Source organism: Sceloporus undulatus, chromosome 9 (assembly GCF_019175285.1).
Source record: "Sceloporus undulatus isolate JIND9_A2432 ecotype Alabama chromosome 9, SceUnd_v1.1, whole genome shotgun sequence".
Taxonomy (NCBI): domain Eukaryota; kingdom Metazoa; phylum Chordata; class Lepidosauria; order Squamata; family Phrynosomatidae; genus Sceloporus; species Sceloporus undulatus.
Window position 1 is genome coordinate 23,799,200 of NC_056530.1, and position 18,573 is coordinate 23,817,772.

General features: G+C 49.2%; 2 protein-coding genes across 6 annotated transcripts in view; one reads left to right on the forward strand and one right to left on the reverse strand.

Annotated features, from left to right (window-relative positions):
- The window catches only part of CKM (creatine kinase, M-type), an 11,636-nt gene extending 9,992 nt beyond the window's left edge, over positions 1-1,644 (forward strand). The window contains exons 7-8 of the mRNA XM_042440942.1: positions 144-333; positions 1,221-1,644. Of these exons, the coding sequence (XP_042296876.1) occupies positions 144-333; positions 1,221-1,399 (369 nt within the window). The 3' untranslated portion in view covers positions 1,400-1,644. The remainder of the gene's footprint in view (positions 1-143; positions 334-1,220) is intronic.
- Positions 1,645-2,895: 1,251 nt separating this feature from the next.
- Positions 2,896-18,573, reverse strand: part of MARK4 (microtubule affinity regulating kinase 4) — a 39,029-nt gene continuing 23,351 nt past the window's right edge. For 2 of the 5 annotated variants that reach the window (XM_042440425.1, XM_042440429.1), the window contains exons 9-17: positions 18,247-18,366; positions 16,527-16,626; positions 15,209-15,318; positions 14,278-14,446; positions 12,568-12,782; positions 11,823-11,926; positions 9,704-9,973; positions 6,499-6,543; positions 2,896-5,297 (exon numbers count right to left, since the gene is read on the reverse strand). In XM_042440425.1, the coding sequence (XP_042296359.1) occupies positions 4,961-5,297; positions 6,499-6,543; positions 9,704-9,973; positions 11,823-11,926; positions 12,568-12,782; positions 14,278-14,446; positions 15,209-15,318; positions 16,527-16,626; positions 18,247-18,366 (1,470 nt within the window). In that variant the 3' untranslated portion in view covers positions 2,896-4,960. Of the gene's footprint in view, positions 5,298-6,498; positions 6,544-7,948; positions 8,029-9,703; positions 9,974-11,822; positions 11,927-12,567; positions 12,783-14,277; positions 14,447-15,208; positions 15,319-16,526; positions 16,627-18,246; positions 18,367-18,573 lie in introns of all 5 variants that reach the window. The other 3 variants (XM_042440428.1, XM_042440427.1, XM_042440426.1) reach the window with 3 other exon arrangements.

The window sequence follows — 18,573 nt, forward strand, 5'->3', positions numbered from 1 at the left end:
GGCCCCCGGCTCAAAAAGGTTGCCTAGCCCTGCTCTGTATAATGTGAGATTTGAGATAGCATAGCATAGCTCTAGTGGGGATCCCAGATTTTGGGATTCTTAGTTAAGCATTCCTTTTGCCATCCCCTTCTCTCCCTTTGCAGATTGAGGAGATCTTCAAGCAAGCCGGCCACCCTTTCAGCTGGAACGAGCATTTGGGCTACGTCCTGACCTGCCCCTCCAACCTGGGCACCGGTCTCCGCGGAGGCGTCCATGTCAAACTGGCCCACCTCAGCAAGCACGCCAAGTTTGAGGAGATCCTGAAGCGCCTCCGCCTGCAGAAGCGTGGCACAGGTAAGGAAAAGAGGGAAAGGACGTGTGTAGGTACACCACAGTTGCATACCTTCACACTGTCCTGATTTGGCAAGGAAAGCCCAGATTAATCCTCTGCCATCCCACTTCCTCAACTGCTTTTAAAATGCCCCCGTTTCCTTTCCTCCTCCCACTTTCCCCCTTTGTCCTCAGCTCACTTCAGTTGCTGCAAAATGCAGTGCAAAAAAAAAAATGCAATGCAACTTCCTTCAATTTTTGCAAAATCCAGAGTCTAAAAATCCTTTGTGCCCCATTGACTCAGCAGTGATCTTGCTCTTCCCAGGAAATTCAGGCAAAAGCAAACTGCTGCAGCCTCTCTCAGCTTGTCTGTTCCTCCTCATTAACAACTTTTGCCACTGTGACCACACTTTGACTTGGGAGTTGTAATCCAGAGTGGTGCAGTAGTTTGAGTGTTCAACTTCGACACTGGTATTGTAATTTAAAGGCATAATTTTAGTGTGAGCCAGCATGGCACAGTGGTTTGAGTGTTGGAGTATGACTCTGGAGACCAGGGTTCAATTTCCAGGTTGGCCATGAAACCCACTGAGCAACTTTGGACAAGTCACATGCTCTGGGCCTCAGATGATGCCAATGGCAAATCTTGCCAACCCCCATGATAGGTTCGCCTTAGGGTCTCCATAAGTCAGTAATGACTTGAAGGCACACAAGAAGAACAAAAATCCAAAAAAGGGACATTTTCCCTAGCTCAGCCTCTCAGATTTCCAAGGTTGCAAAAGAGATCCGGGGAGCAACTTTCAAAGCTGCTATGTGGCTGATCTCAACAGACCACAGTTTGACCTTGGTTGGATGGGACAAATGACCCAAGGTGATTCTCCTTCTCCTTCCGTTTCACCCCTTCCCCATGACAGGCGGTGTGGACACCGAGGCCGTGGGTGCCGTTTTTGACATCTCCAACGCTGACCGCCTGGGTTCCTCCGAGGTGGAGCAGGTCCAGCTGGTGGTTGATGGCGTGAAGCTCATGGTTGAGATGGAGAAGAAGCTGGAGAAAGGCCAGGCCATCGATGACATGATCCCTGCTCAGAAGTGAGTGGCGCCACCCGCCACATGGCCCACCCTGCGTGCGGATCGGGGCTCGGACTCCGGGGGCTGCATGTGACCCCAAGGCTCCCGGTAACACCCCTCGGATCCCTCCTCTCTCTTGCCAAGGAGAGGGCGAGGGTCTCTGGAGGGCAGTGCCCCTTGGTCACCTCCAACACTCCCGTCCCCTGAGCCATTCTGGATGGAGTTAATAAACTAAGGGTAGGCCACAAAGCCTTGCCTCCCTCTCACAGACTTCTCCTTCTCCTGGTTTTCTTTTCCTTCTTCATTCTTGGCCAGCGGGGGAGGGGTGGAGGGGTCCCAAAAAGGAATTCCTTAGTGGCAGGTAGTAGGAAGCTGCCCACTTGGTAGATGTTTTTTCATGCATGGTTACTCAGTGTCCCTGCTATGGGTGCAAGTCACTCTGAGTTTGGAACAAGGTACCCAGCATCCATAGCATGGTTGGGTGCCTTGTTCTGACCTCAGCAGTGGCACCAGGCAATAAATAGGGACCACGTGGAAAGGCAGCCATCCTTCATCACTGGGGAAAGAGAGCTGAAAACCTGCAAGGTAAAGGGCAATTTTGGGGCCAGAATACTCCAATGGCAGCCTGGAGTACTATGGCAAGTATAGATGAGCCCTGAAAGAGTTGCATAAGTCTCTCACTTAGCATCCTGCTCCCAAATGGACAAGTTAAGCTTCTTATTAGCTCATAGAAGGCCATGCCACAAGATGCGATGCTGTCAGTGGTCATGAGGGCTTCAAAACAGGAGATGTCCACTGCCTTCACGTTCTCTCTGAAGATTTTCCAGAGGCATCAGACTGACATTATGCACACCAAGACAGTGGTGTAGGTCAGGGTTGAGGAATGCATGGCCTTTCAGCTGTTGGTGAGCAACAACTCATTACTTGCACCAGCATCAGCTTGCTCTTCCAGTGGTCAGGGATGATGGGAGTTGTGGATCAGTAACAGCTCACATCAAATTGGAGGGCGACATGTTCCCCATGAAGTCCAGGAGCTGATGAACACCTGGTCCTCCAATTTGATCTGATTAAGTCAAGGATGGAAAAAATGAAGTCCTCCAGAGGCTGCTAAACTGCAACTCCCATATTTCCACACCGTTAATGATGCTGGCTAGGGCTGCTGGGAGTTGAAGCTCAAGCAAGAGATTGCAGCATCATCTCATGACAGGAGGATATAAATACTTGCATAGAATTTTTTTTAAAATTAATAATGGCCAACTTGGTATTGTAGTGAGATGCTCAACCTGGAGGTCATGTTTAGCCTTCCTGAGTGGCCAAGATGAAAGGCAACAACAGCACTTCTGAACATATGCAGAGCACCCTTCCTCTTACATGCACATCCTTCAGCCTTGCAGATGATGAGGTCCCAAGTAAGCCCTGGTGATTCTTTCTTTAAAAAGCCATTCCTCACTCCAAAGCAGTCCTCTGCTAAAGAGGCCTGTATAGAGAGCAGAGAGAAGGACAGAAAGCCAGACGCGGGAAGAGGCTTTCTACGTTTATTAAGGATTCAGTACAGACCATCGCTCTGGGGCTGGAATAACTTACAATCGTCCCAAGGCTACAGGGCTGGCTCATTTAATAATCTCTACCCAATGATACAGGGGGCTAACTGGACTATTATTTACAGGGGAGGCTGTACAGATGGGGAAGAGGGGCAGGATTTGAGGGGTGGGCAGGCGAAGAATTGGGGTGGTGTTGGGAGGGGAACCAGTGTACAGAATGGGAGGAGGAGAACGTGGCAAAGGGGGGGGGGTCAGGGAAGGAAAGGAACCCACTTAATTTTCCCCATTAAGAGCTGCCAAAGTCAGCATCCTCTGCAATGACCTGGGTGAGGACCCTGCAAGCTCCACCTGCCCTCCTACCAGGATTGGGATGGGGGTCCTTCACCCCCTTCCCTGCTGCCCCAGCTCACTCAGATGCCCATTCCGCCATCTGAGACCAGACCCCCCCTCCGTATTCATCCTCAGCTGCCACCTGCCGTGGCCGGTCAATAGTGGCAAGGCCCACTTCCAGGGTGGAGGGCCTGTCGGTCTTGCCAAGGGTGCCCAGAGTCCGTCCTGCAAAGTGCCATGCCAGATACGGAATTTCCTTCCCCCTTTCACTAGTGAGAGAGCCAGCTCCAGCAAGGTGCCCAGCTTTTGGGATGATCGGTCTGAGTGAGCCCTTGAACCAACCCCTGGGAGGGCCAGCCTCCGCTAGAGAGCGGTCTCAGCACCGGGGGTTCTGGTTTTTATATTGTTTGTTTCCTAAGTCCAGCAATGTGGAGGGAGGGGGTTGGCGTAACAGTGGCAAGGGGCTGGCCACCTCTCGAGAGCTTGGTGCACTTTGGGGGTCTGCGTAGCGGAGGCCGAAGTCCACCTCTAGGAGCTGCAGTGGTCAAGCTGAAGCCCAATGTCAAATGGCTTCAGGAGTTGCCCAGGGACCCCACTCGAACCCCTAACTATTCCCCTCTGGGATAGCAGCCCCATGTCCCACCCCATTTCCATGCCAGCCATTTCTATCTGGCCTTGCCCTGACCTCAAGACTTCTCCCAGTTTCCGGCACCCCAACGCATGGCCCTTTCAGTAATGTTGCTCCTTCGCTTGGGACTAAGGGCTGACCTACTCCAAATATTTGGGATATTTATTGTATTCCTCCTTGGTGGGGGCAGACAGGACTAAATCTGTGGGGTTTGGACTCCCTCTGGTAACTATTATTGTTATTTAAACACACAGAGTCCAATTCGATGTGGATTAGAATCTGCTTCCCCGCAGCTATCGACTCCAAATGCTACATTTATACCTGGGATTAAAAACTATCTCTGGTTTGAAAATCTGAAGCTTCCCCTCTTCCCCTCAATTTCTGGATTCAAGATGGAGGGACATGTGCCAATGAAGGAAAATGGTGGCTCCTTAAAATTGGTTGTGGTGGGATGAGATTCAGGGGCCGGGAAGCATAATGACCAGAGGGATCCAAGCACTGGAGTAGTGTTGGGGGATGACATGAATAAGCCAGAAGTGTAGGGTGGGGTGTCCACGACACCAGTTTTGGCCCACTGCTCTTCTTCCCTTGCCATGTTGGCTCTGGCTCACACGCTCCCGCCACTGCAAGATTTCCTCTTTGTCAGGAAAAAAATAAAGGAAAGGAGACCTAGCAAGCCTTTGGCTTGGCTGCTCTTAGCCACAGAGAAGCCATGACCTTTGCATCTGACTTTTCCCCTTTTCATCCCTCCTCCACCTCCCAACCATTTCTTGCAGCAGCCTGGAGCTTTGGGCCAGGGAAGGGTTGCTGGCAAGGGGAAGATGCTCCTCCTCGTATGTCCGAGTGGAGTTCCTCTCTTCAGCACCCCACATCTCACATCCACCACCCCACAAGTCCGTAGTGCCAGCTGGAAAACCAGCAGGTACCCTCCAGAGCAACTCCTCATCTTGTTGTGACACAAGACCATGCCCCCGAGAGCTTCTACAACCAGGTCGGGTGGGTAGGGTCACGTCCGCCCCAATGCAGCCTTCTCCTCCGATAGTTTTCCGGCCTTCTGGGTCAGTTGACGCAGAGCAGATCCAGCCCCCTAGAGTTGCAGCTGGTCGGAGATCTTGCCCACCAAGCTGCGGAAGGCCAGGGAGGTGCCGGCTTGGCGCCGGAAAAGCACCCCATGGAGTCCGCCCAACCGCTGGAGTCTGCACACCTCCACCTCGAAGGTGCAGTAGTGCTCGCTGGGGCTCTTCTCGTACATACAGGACAGGACAAAGGGCTCCGTCTGGTGGCAGTAGCAGTTGGCAGAGTCTGTGGCCTGGCGGAGGGCAGCCAGTATGGCGTCGGCGGAGCGGGTGCTGGTGAGCTTCACATTCCAGGTAAATCGGAGCAGCCGGGGTTCTGCTTCCTTTTGATTCCAAGGTAAATTGCAACTGGAGGCAGAGAGTCAAAGGAAGTCAGCATGATACACCGGTGAGGAAAAACACCAAACCCAAAAGACTACCAGAATCAGCCTATCTGGAAGTCTGTGTCTCTCTATGCAGGCTAAGTCTCCCTTATCCGGAATTCCAAAATATTCCAAAATGCAAAGCTGTCCACCTGGGTGGGCCGAGAAAGTGACGCTTTTGCTTTCGGATGGTTCAGTGTACCCAAACTTTGTTTCGTGCGCAAAACTACGTATAAAGTTACCTTTGGGTTATGTGTACGTGGTGTATATAAAATGAATTTCATGTTTACATTTGGGCTCCATCGCCAAGATATCTCACTATGTATATGTAAATATTCCAACATCCGAAAAAATCCATAATCCAAAATACTTCTGGTTGCAAGCAATCCAGATAAGGGAGACTCAACCTGTTAAGTGTTTTTAATGGGATTCTGTAGTGAAATGTTTTGTAGTTTCTATAAAAAAAAATTTAATAGGTCACTTCTGTTTTAATCTATGTTGCAAGCTGCCTTGGAAGGAAGGGAAGATATAAAAGTACCAGGCACACGGAAGGGGAGGGGGCAGCATACATTTCACTGCAGCTTTGTCCAATCTCTACTTACATACTGCCATTAAGATCTTAGGAAAGAACCTGGAAATGTTCTTTTGGGGAGATGACAACTCCTGGGAGATTTTGAAAGTTATAGCTCATGAAAAGCAACATGTCCAAGCTCTGGAAAATGGAGGACCCAACAACCATAGAATCATAGAGTTGGAAGAGACCGCAAGGGCCATCCAGTCCAACCCCCTGCCATGCAGGAAATCCAAATCAAAGGATCCCCGACAGATGGCCATCCATCCACCAGTGTTGTTGGAATAAATTGTGGAGTGCAGGGATGTTCATCTTGACAGTCCCCACTGGTAAACTCCATCAAAGACCCAGCAAGTCCAGGCAGTCCTTTTTATTATCAACAAAGCAGTCCTTGCTGTTTTCATCACCAACACGTTTTTGCAAAGCTAATGGTTTTGAATTGCCCATTCAAGACCAAGGTAGTACAACATGCATGGCATTGCAACAGGGAATGCTCACAGCAATATACAGTTTGTGGGGGAAATCTGTTCCCTCTGCCCTCAAAGGAGGATGCACTGGCCAGGGAAGTGGTCCCAACCCAATGCCATGCTAGTTGGGAAGGGAGTAGGAAACATACCTTGTGAGCGTAGGTCCCCTGATTCTCTCAGGTTCGTCTGCGACCCTGAAAAGGAGAAAGAGCAGGACAGCAGTCATGTCAGAGCAAAAGCAAGAAAGGCAGGGAGTGAGGCACAGGAAAGGTGCCAGTAGGTGGACTTTTCCCTGCTTCTGGCCACCAAAGGATGGGGAAAGACCTGCTACTTTCACCTGCCTCCTCTCTGCACCATCAGCCCTCAGTTGTGCTGCGAATGGAGGGCTTAGTCCCTCTGGGGTGGGTGGGTGGGGGGTCTACCTGGATACTGACTGAACCAATTCAGATTGCAAATGGGTGCAGAAGAGAAGCGCAACTGTTGGAAGACTCTTCCATACCACCCACTTAACTCAAATCCATAGCACAAAGAGAACACAAGTTGGCATGTCAGAGTTAGCAGGTCAATACACTGTTCTTTCCTCGCCTTCTCCCTGAAATGCTAGCTTTCTGTTGGCAGGGAGTTTTAATACAGGGCAATATTAAATCCTTTGGTTAGGCCTGTTACCCCATTAAGGATTAAGAAGGGGGCAGAGAAGTTAGCACAGGGTCCCCTTGCTTATGGCTGCCATCTTATGGAGTAGAGGTTGCAGCCTAATTCTGGAACAATAACCAGGTGGAGCAAGGAGCCAAGCCCTGGACCCTTGGGTAACTCATACTCCTGGTCTGTCCTGGTTACCAGGGCCTTGCTTATTGATCTTACACACTTACGGCTGGTGAGTAGCCATAGGGCTTTGTTTAGAGCTAGAATATAAGGAAGAGAGTGTCTCTGAGTATGTGCAGAGAGTCTTTCTGCAACCATAGCCATAGGGCTGAACTCAGAGCTAGAATATAAGGAAGAGGGTGCCTCTGAGTCTGTACAGAGTCTTTTTGCAACTGTAGCCAAAGGGCTGGGCCCAGAAAATATAAGGAACAGGGTGTCTCTGAGTACGTGCAGAGAGTCTTTCTGCAACCGGCTCCTCTGTGTGCCTGAGATTATGAGGGAAGGGCAGGCTGGTGGCTCCGTACCTTTGCCTTTTGGTAGATCCAGGCTGCATCCGCATTGCAGAAATGAAACACTTTGACATCACTTTTTAACTCAGAATTCTGGAAATAGAAGCTTCTTGTGGCACCAAGCCTCTATGACAGAGAAGGCTAAATGTCACCCAACACTACAATTCCCAGATTTCCCTATCACTGAGCCATGGCAGCGGTGTCAAACTGGATTATCTCTGCAGTGCGAATGCAGCCTCAAGGACAGGCTGCCTATTTCTTGGGGAATTCCTTTGCTTTCTAGCCAAGGAGAAAGGCAAGAATCTTTTACAAGAGAGCAAAAGAGAGAAGACGGGGATGAGAGGAGAGGGGTGAAGCCAAAGGGAAGGCAGCCAGAGGCCGGCAGGCAAGCAAGCGAGGAAGCCTTACCCCTCAGCCAAAAAAAGAAACCAGGAGCAGCCAGACTTACTGATTTTAGATCCTTGAGACATTGAAGCGCCCGAGACGCACCTGTTAGAATTCTGCCGCTTAGAGGGGTCAAGAGTGACCCTGAAAACAGAGAAAAGCCAGAGTGAAACAGGCGTGGGGGAAGAGGAGAAGGAGGCGGAGGAGGGAGAGGAGGAGGGAAGCAAAGGAGGTTAGTGAGGAGAGCAATCCTTTCCCAGGAGCAGAGAAGCCAGGGATGGACAAAAGCGACCCAGGGGTGGCTTGTGGGAGGCCAAGGGTGCATCTACATGGCAGAAATAATGCACTTTGACTGCCATGGCTCCATCCTACAGAACCCTGGGATTTCTAGTTCTGGGAGGCATCCAAACTTTTTGGACAGAGAAGGCAAAAGACTTTTGTCAAAACAACAAATCCCAGGATTCGATAGAGTGGTGCTACAGCACTAAAAGTGGTCTCAAACTGCATCATTTCTGCAGTGCAGAGGTACCCTGGGTTTCATGCCACCTTTGCATCCTGAGGACCTGCAGATGGGGAGAAAAGAGCTTCTTCTTAAGCACATTGAGGTTGCTTCCACATGAGCAGATAATTTATGTGCCAGTGGCTGAGAACAAATGCATTTGAGGTTGTTCAGCATGCAAACACATTCAGAGCTCAGAAAAGTTAATTCTTTGGGATTAAAGCTCCCAGAATCCTGTGGCTAGTATGGCTTATTAAATTCCCATGCAACACAACAAGGAAAACCCTGTAGGACCATCACACCTTCACAGCCTTGGTAGGAATTTCACTCTTGGAACAACTTCTGTTTTAGGATAACAGAGGGCACAAAATCAAAGGCAACTGGGGGGGGGGATGAACTAGTTGGAAGGAGACAGCCAGCATGCCTGGTCCATTTCTATTTCTCCACACCAAGTGGCATCACTAGGGTTGGCATCACCCGGTGCTGTAACCTGTGGCATCACTCCCCCATTGACCTCCCATACCACACCAGGCAGAATCCTTAGTAAGGCTTTTTTGAATTAATGTTACTCATAAATCATAATTCCCATATATCACTGCATGTAACGGCAACAGTTGTGACATAAAAACTTGTTGCTGCTGTGTGCCTTCAAGTCATTTCTGACTTACAATGACCCTAAGAAAAAACTTATCAGAGGGTTTTCGTGGCAAGATTTGTTCAAAGGAGGTTTGCCATTCTTTCCCCCTGAAGCTGAGAGAGTGTGACTTGACCAAGATCACCCAGTGGATTTCGTGGCTGACCTGGGAATCAAACCCTGGTCTCCAGAATCACAGCCCAACACTCAAACCTCTGTCCCATGCTGGCTCACATTAAAATTATACCTTTAAATTGCAGCATCATAAGCACAGCCTACATATAGTTACATTTACATAGTTTCGTGTGATTAAAATGAAAATTTGGTAATTTGATTGTTTATAGAGAAAATGTAAAGAGTAAACATTTTAAAAAAACACCCTGAGGCCTCTCATTTCTTTATTCACAAACCCTTGCCCTGCTCATGCCTACTGTTCTGCTGTGCTCCAGGGTTTTAAAGGGACGTGGATGAACCCCACAGCCCATTTATTCCAAAAGGCAGACATTTGGGGAGCAGTGGCATCACCCCCAACTTTAGGGTATTACTTGGTGCAGCCCACTCTCTCTGCACCCTCTTAGTGACACCTCTGTCCATACCAGAGAAGGATGTTCCCCCCCACACACACACATATACACATTGCTGCTTTGCCCCCCCCCCCATCTCCAGTCCCTTGGTGGGTTGCTCACCTTCGTGTGAGTTTCGACGTGAGTTTGCTGAAGAGGTTGGAAGTGGCCCGGCTGCGGCTCTGGGGCAGCGGAGTGGCTTCATGGGAAAGGGTGGGAGAGGTGGGTGGCCCGTTTTGCACCCCAGTCCCACGTCGATCCCGCACTTGGCCGCCGTGGAAAGTGCTGCGGATGTTGGTGCCACGAGAGAGCCGTGTCCGGTCTGAAGAGGTGGACGAGGTGGCAATGCTGTGGGTGGAGGGGGAGGCTGGAGGCACCCGGCTGGTGACAGAGCTATAGGATGATGGGAAAGACATTGTTGGTCCCATGGCATAGAATCATAGAGTGGACATTCGGAATAGATGATTAGGACCATCCAAGTGAAGTCTGACCAAAGCAGATTTCAGTAGCACTATTACTTCCCTTGAGAGACTACACTCATATTGATGTTGCCTAGAACTGCATTGGCTTTTTTTAGCTGTTGCATCATGCTGTTGACTCAGCTTGTGATCTACTAAGACTCTTAGATCCCTTTCATATCTATTGTTGTCCAATCAGTTGTCACCCATCTGTGCATTTCACTTTTGCTGTCGAAGGGGCTCCACTCTGGGCCCACAACAAACTCCAACTCCCAGAATCCCATAACCTTGAGCCAGGGCAGTGAAAGCGGGGCCAAACTGGGTTATTCCTCAAGTGTGGATGCAGCCCTAGTCTGCAGGCTGAGGAGATGCGCTTTCCTGGGATCGGAGGAGAGATGCCCGTCCCTGTCCCTGAGGCCTGTCCTGGATTCTCCCACAGCCCATCGTCACATGAAGAACCCGGGGCCAAGGCCACGTCAAGCCAGAACAAGGCCAGTGGAAACTGGGCCTGTGGCCAGCAGTGAGCCAGAGTCCATGGGAAGAGACAGAAACGAGGGCAGCGGATGCTGGGTATAGACCTCCTGCCTGGGAGGGCATGGGGGGGGGGGGAGAGACGGGAAATCAAAGGCAGCCGAGTTCCCCATAACAACAAGCAAAGAGATCCCACTTCTCCCCACCATCTCCAACACTGTCTCCCAGGAAGTAGTTCAAAAGACATCCCCAATGGATTAGGGACATCAACCGTCACAAACTTCATTCTCATAGACAAAAACAAATCCCCCCCCCCGAAAACTATGAAGCTTTCAAGGACAATTTGTAGTTTGGGATCTGTTCTGCAAAAAGACACACTGCTTTCTCTGTGTGTGGAAACTGGCATTTTTAGTGCAGACAATGTGACAAACAGGACTTGGGAGGGTTGTTAGGTTTTTGCTGCTGGATTCTGGGATTTGTGGTCCAACCACAACTTGTCTGAACTGTCTAATTTTTTCACTCTCAAATGGATACACAAGCTTCCACACCTGCAGAACTCTTTTTAAAAAGTTAACAAAGGCCAAGATTTCAAAGGCTCTGGGAGACATTTCCAAGATTCAGACCTCAACCTGCCTGAGTTCCTGCAAAGCAGAAAGAGAAATGGATGCAAACACAAGGCTGCCTCTTCTAGAAGCATAGAATCTAGAGTTAAAAAGACCTGCAGGGTCATCCAATCTAACCCCATTCTGCCATAGAGGAATACATGGACACCCAGCCTCTGTTTAAAAAACTCCAAAGGAGGAGAGGCCACCACACTCCAAGGCAGCATCTTCCACTGTCAAGCAGCTCTGACTATCAGAATGTCCTTCCTAATGTTGAGGTGAAATCTCTTTTCCTGTAGTGTGCATGCATTGCTCCATTGTGTTCTATTCTGTAGAGTTGCAGAAAACAAACTTGCTCCCTCCTCAATATGACACCCCTTCAAATATTTAAATAGGGTTATCATATCACATCTAAACCTTCTCTTCTCCAGGCTAAACATACCCACCTCCCTAAGCCACTCCTCATAGGGCTTTATGGTTTCCAGACCTTTCACCATTGACAACTTATCAATACAGTATCCCTCTTGAATAGTGGTGCCCAGAAATGAATACAATATTTCAAAGCAGACTAGAGTGGGACTATTCTGCACCGGTGGAGTAGCCACAAGTCTGGAATGTAGGGCAGGTTTGCCAGGGCAGAATCAAAACAGGAGTCCCTTTTGGAATTAAAACCTCTGCCCCAACCTGCTCCCAAACGCTGCCCGATCTCACCTGTTCTCTTTTCCGTTCTGGAGCAGAGAGTGGCGTTCCCCGCCAGGCCTGTCCGTACACACGTAGGTGTTCCTCCGTGTCATCATACTAGAGGGAATGTTGTTCTATAAGGAGAGAGTAAGATCCCAGGTCAAAATCAAGACTCTGAACAAAAACATTAACAAATCCAGGTGTATCAGCCGAGGCTGGGTGCCCAGGTGAACTTCTACACCTGCTTATGGTGATGTCGTCTTCATGCATGTGTCCGTATACAGGCATGCACATGGTTCATACAACTTGTCAGCAGAGGGTCAGAAACAATTTGAGATGGAGGTAGAGTTGGCTCCTTATCACAATACAGCTGTGGCACTATATTCCACTGTAGCATCCTATGGAATCCTGGGATTTGCAGTTTAGGGAGAGGCATTTAAAATTCTCATCCAGAAACCTCTTGGGCCTGATTAAATTACAAACCCCAGGATTCCAATGGATGTTGCCATGGCAGTTAAAGCACTTTCCAAACTGGATGAAATTCACAAACATTTTACCAAGTGCGTTCCTTGGTCCATCAAGGCCATTATCTTCAACTCTGACTGGAAGTAATATCTCTCCAGGGTTTGAAGCAGGATTCTTCCCTAGCCCACCCTGGAGATGCCTGGGATTCCTTCCTAGAGGTCTCCCATCCAAGTACTGGCCAGGCCTGCCCTGCTTAGCTTCTGAAATCAGCCAAGATCGGACATGTTCAAGGTGACCAACACCCGCTTACTGTGTTTACAGCGCTGTCCTTGCGCCGGTCGGGGATCTCCGATTTGTTGGGGTTGTTTGCGCTGCTCACCATGGGGCTGGAGGGGGGGATGCCCCGTCCGCTGCTCACCACGCTGCAACTGGCCTTGCGCGACGGCATGCGCTCCTCCTTCAACTCGCCATCCCCGGTGCTTGTGGGGCTCCGCTTTGGATGCATAGGCACTGGAGAGGGACCGCCTGGAAGGAGAGAATGGAACAGAGAGAAAGAGAGTGATAAAGGAGCAAAGAAGAAGAAGAAGGGAAAGAGCAATCCTGAGATGTGGATCAGGGAAAGAGGGATGTGATGGTCAAGGTTGCCAAGGCAGCTTTATCAGAGCCAAGTGGGGCTTTCAGGCCACAGAGGACAATTGCAGGTGTGTGTGTGCATTGTGTGCCTTCAAGACATTTCTGACTTATGGCGACCCTAAGGCAGTGAACCTACAATGGGGTTTTCTTGGCAAGATTTGTTCAGAGGAGGTTTGCCATTGCCTTCCTCTGAGGCTGACACTTGGGTTTCTATGGCTGAGCTGCAAATCAAACCCTGGTCTCCAGAGTCATAGTCCAACACTCACACACTGGTTCCTACACTGCATGAAAAGAATCTATTATTTTCCCTTATTATATTTATTTATGCCCTGCCTTTTTTTTTGCAGAATGGCACCCAATAAAGCAGCCTGCAATAATAATAAAAAAGTTGTTAAAGACATTGCTTAAAAAATCCTCAAAACAGCAAAGTAAGAAAACAATTAAATAATCGGGGGGAAATCAGTTTAACATGTTTCAGCAAACGTTTGCTACAAAACTAAAGTTAGGCATATGTGAAATGATACAAAGAGGTCAGGCAAGGCTTGCACAACTAAACAGCAACATTTTAAAACCCTTTTGCAAAATGCATCCAGGAGAACTTTTGCTTTCACTAGCCTCTACTTTCCTTATGTGGCTTCCACTCTGGTGGACAAACTTAGAGGTCTGGCTGAAGGCAGCTGGTGAGGCAGGTTTACCTGCTTTCTCCTTTTCTCTCCGTTTTGCTCTTCATGCTTGCTCAAAGTGGTGTTTACTTTGCCTGTTGCAGACAGGTACACATAGCCAGAGAAGGGTTTCTTTCCCATTTATTTTTGCAATGTTAAGTGTAGGTGCATTGCCATACCCCAACACTGAAAGTCTGTACTTCTCCAGCCTTCCTTCACCAATACTAATGCTACTAAAAATACTTCCAGCTAGGCAGAGGATGAGGAAGAAAAGGGGGCATGGGCAGCATCAAAAGGCTGCAAAACTGAAATAATTCATCCTCTGCCTAGCTGGAAGTATTCTTATAATATTATTATTATTGTGAAGTCGAAGGCTTTCATAGCTGCATCCGTAGTTTTCTGTGTGTTTTCCAGGCTACGTGGTCACATTCCTGATGTTTCGCCTGCAACTGTGGCTAAGATTTTCAGAGAGATTATTTTTTTATATTCCTCCTTCCTTCCAGTACAGGGACATTTATTATTATTATTATTATTATTATTATTATTAGTTGTAGTAGTAGTAGTAGTAAAGTATGTTTCTAAATGTCTGTGGACTGGTAAGGAACAGCTTGTTCAGCCTAGAACTGGCTGGCATCGGTGCAGGTGGTGACCAAAGGAACCAGGTCCAAGACTGGGCAAAGATGGCATGGGATGGTAGCAGCAATGCTGGGGCGGGGGTCACTTACAGAAGTCGCTGTGCCGTCGTTGCCGGTGGTAAGTGGAAGAGCTCCTTTGGCTCTTGGAGTGCGACGAAGAGGAGGAGGACTTGCTGGTCCCGTTGGAGACCTCGCTGGGCGCCCGCACTCGGGCCAACGAGAGGCTGCTACCTGTACGCGACTCACCCCCTTCCACCTGCTGGGAAGAAAGCAAGGCCATTACACCTGGGATCACGGAGACGCTGGGCCTGGAGCAAGATGCATGAATGGGCCTATATACATATTGCACAGGGTGATTTAAAAAGAATGGTGCAAAACTGAGTGACAACAGCTTTACTTTTTTGCCAATCTTTTTGAATCACCCTATACATATGTCTGGTATATAGACACACATCCCTCCTTTCTCTCAGTGTGAGACCTGAAGCATCTTACAAAGACTCCCATCACAGAGTCAGGCTGGAAGACCCCCAGATGCCTAGAGAGGACCTTTTTCTCTTGAACGGGGTAAATGAAATTATGGCTATAGGTCCTGCAGATATGGGGATTGTATCGTGTACTTGTGTCTCCGAGAAAGCTAAGGGCTGCTGGAGTGCTTGAGTTCAGGCACATGGATTGAAGGGTGGAAGTATCCAGGGGTGGCATTAGAGACAAATAAAAGTCTTGCACAGGGAACCACGAGGGCAGTGAGAAGGTCCACACATTTGATGCCATAGTGGTGAGACAGGAGGACAACCCTCAAAGTGGCTGGAAGGATAGTGGAATAGTGAGCAACCCTCCCAGTTGGTGACAGAGGTGGGATAGGTGGGCAACCCCCATATGGACCCCAATAACAGCTTGCCCACCCATCCACCTCCTGCTTTGTGCTTCTTTCCCCCAGGGCTTGGTCCTTCTAGGCTGAAGGACCTGGGCCCCTCTCTGCCCACTGCCTACCCATCATCAAGTCACTACCAGGCTTCCTCACCTCAGTCTTCCTGCCCAGCAGGAGATAAGTGGCTGTGACTTCGTTGTATTTTTGGTTGGTCAGGGCTTCCTTGATCTCTTCGCGTGTGTAGCCCATGCCCACCATTACTTCTGAGAGAGCGAGAGGGAAGAAAGAGAGGACAGAGGTGGCAGGAAAGGCTGCCATGAGATGAAACCCACTCACATTCCCCTCATCTCTTGCTCAGCTGGCCCCCTGCACAACCTTATAGATATTTTTCTTATTAAATTATTTAATTCATGACCCACTTTTCTCCCTGGATGGGATTCAAGGTAGCTCACAATGTAAGTTAAAATCAAATACAGCTAAAACAATGGCTCACACACAGGTGAAAAGACTATACAGAATCACAGAATCATCAAGTCAGAAGGGACCCTCAGGGACAATCTAGTCTAACGCCCGGCCACACAGGAATACACAACTACAGCACTCCTGTTAAAAGCAGTCCTTTAAAACAGTTTAAGGGGAGGCAATTCACTGTGGTAGCTGTTTGTTACACAGTTCTTTGTGTGTGTATGTCTGTGTGTATTGTGGGCCTTCAAGCCATTTCCGACTTATGGCGACCCTATCATGGGGATTTCGTGGCAAGATTTGTTCAGAGGAAGTTGGCCATTGCCTTCCTCTGAGGCTGAGACAGGGACGTAGCCAGGATTTTAGGAAGGGGGGTCCAGACTAAGTGCCACCATTATATTGGGGCTTGGGTGCGGCAGTGCAGCAGCACGCGCCATTCATTTTTCTAACGGAAGGGGGGGGTCCGGACCCCAAGAACCCCTCCTTGGCTACGTCCCTGGCTGAGAGAATGTGACTTGCCCAAGATCACTCAATGGGTTTCATGGTCAAGCAGAGAATTGAACTCTGGTCTCCAGAATCACAGTCCAAAGCTCGAGCTATTACATCTAATATTTTTCATTCCTTGCTTGAGAAGGGAAGGAAAACCCAACCTGTGGACTGATAAGAAGATGGCACCACATACCTAGGCCTCTAGAAATGCCACTTAAAAGTAACTTTTCTAGAGAAGCAACATCAATAGCTTGCTATAACTCTTCAATGGCTTGCTGAAACAACTAAATGGCTTGCTAGTCCAACATAACCCAATTCATTCCTTGTTCAATGCATCTTTGTGGGACCCTTATTACCACCCAGGTTCCAAAAGAGGGAACTAGTTACAAGGAACTACGCTACATGAGTTTATGTTACACCCATTTAGTGAGTCGTTTAACATCTGCAAAATCCTCTTTGGGCTCGTGATGCAACTTTGAAGGACCTTCATCACCATCTACTTTACATCCCACCCACTTACCGATGCGTTTTGCGTCCGTAAAATCCTCTTCGGGTTCCTTGTAGGGCTTTAGCTCGTCTCCTTCGTAACCAATGTTGATCCATTTGTCCTTCATGATTTGCTGCAGAGAGGAGTGGGGGAAGAAAAGAGTTCATAAAATGGGGCTGGGGCATATTCAGTCCCCAATACAGGGGGCTTTTTCAGCAGTGCCTCCCTTTAAAACTCAGTGGTGAGGGGAATGCCCTTGGGACATGCTCAGGGGCACTATTGAAGGATTCACGCCAGATTCAAACACGAGACCTTTTTGCCCCCCAACCGTCATGTCTGTTTCGAAGGGAGGAGAAAGCAAGGATGCCAGGCTGGAAGTGCCACGTGGGGGCGCTGCAGATGGGCCTAGCCCACCCCCTCCCCCCTGAAACACACACCATATAATTATCCCTGAGTCGATTAGGCTAATTACAGACATCCGCGGAGGGGGGGCAGGGAAGGAGGCAAGGCAAGTCGGTGGGAAGGGCCAGATCCCACGGAGACATTAGCTAATTAAAGGCCTGGCGCTTCCTGCAAGGGAAACAGGTTGGTGGCGGTGGCGCTGATGCATGCCTGGGAAACAGGGATGGGTTGGCATCTCCTTTCCTTGGGAGGAGGCGAGCGCACCAGCTGCGCCTTTCTCTTTCTCCTGCCCTGGGGGTCCAGAGGAAGGACACTGCATTTCCAAGAGGAGAAAAGAAAAGGAAGAAGGGCGGAGCAGCTTGTGCTGGGAATAGAAAGGGGGAAGGAAGAAAAGACACCCCAGATCCATCAGCCTTCCCTGGGCACCATCAGAGGGCAGGAGGGCAGTGCCACCCATCTCCTCAGCCTCATCCTGAGCTTGGAATAAGTTGCATTTTTCAATGAGGACTCTCAGCATCCACCAGCCAGCATGGGCCAGGGGTTTTGCAACTCTGATGAAAGGTCTGGATACCATCAAGCCCTATGAGAGGAGGCTTAGGGAGCTGGGGGTGTTTAGCTTAGAGAAAAGATGGTTAAGAGGTGATATGACAGCCCTGTTTAAATATTGGAAGGGGTGTCATACTGAGGAGGGAGCAAGCTTGTTCTCTGCTGCTCCAGAGAATAGGACACAGAGCAAAGGGTGCAAGCTACAGAAAAAGAGTTTCCACCTAAACATTAGGAAGAACTTCCTGGTGTTAAGAGCTGTTTGACAGAGGAAGATGCTCTCTTGGAAAGTGGTGGAGTCTCCTTCTTTGGAGGCTTTTAAACAGAGGCTGGAAGACCATCTGTTGGGGCTGCTTTGATGGTATCTTCCTGCATGGCAGAAGTGGGATGGACTGAATGGTCACTGGAGACCTCTTCTGACTCTATGGTTCTATGGAAGTGGGTTTCTGGGCACATATAGTTGTGTTTCTCGGTCTTGTCCAACCCCTTAAAACTGACCTTCACATCTTATCTATTCTCTGCTTTAATCCCTGCTTCAAGCAGCAGCTCTTCTCTTCTGCCACAAGTTTTTACTTATTTATTTATTGGATTTCCAAGCCTTCCTTTCTCCCAGAATGGGATTCAAGTCAGCTCATTATTTGATGCTGGCTAGTGGACTCCTGGGAGTCTGAGACCCCCAAAAGGGCTTTTCTCAGCTCCTGTTACAGCTCCCACCAACAGGCCACCAAGCTGCTTATCTCCATCTTCCCTGCCCTTCCGTTTTCTCCACTTTGGACTGGGATCCTTTTCTCCCCGCAGGGATCCTCACCTCCAGGGTGCAGCGCTTGGCTGGATTCAGCACCAAGAAACGCCGGAGGATGTTCTCGCAGTCTGTGGACATGTAGAAGGGGACGCGATACTTGCCACGTAGGACTCGTTCCCGCAGCTCCTACAAAAGGAGGGTGCCATCAGGGTAATGCCAAGCTCCCTGTGCTGCATTACCTGGCCCTTGCCAACAACCTTCTCCTTCCTAGCCAGCCCATCATCCACATTTCCCCTCCTTTGGCCTTATCTCTGCCTTTTTGTCGTTTTACTTGTAAAACGTCATGCACTTTGATGGTGCTATATAAATAAAAAATATCACCATCGCCATCAT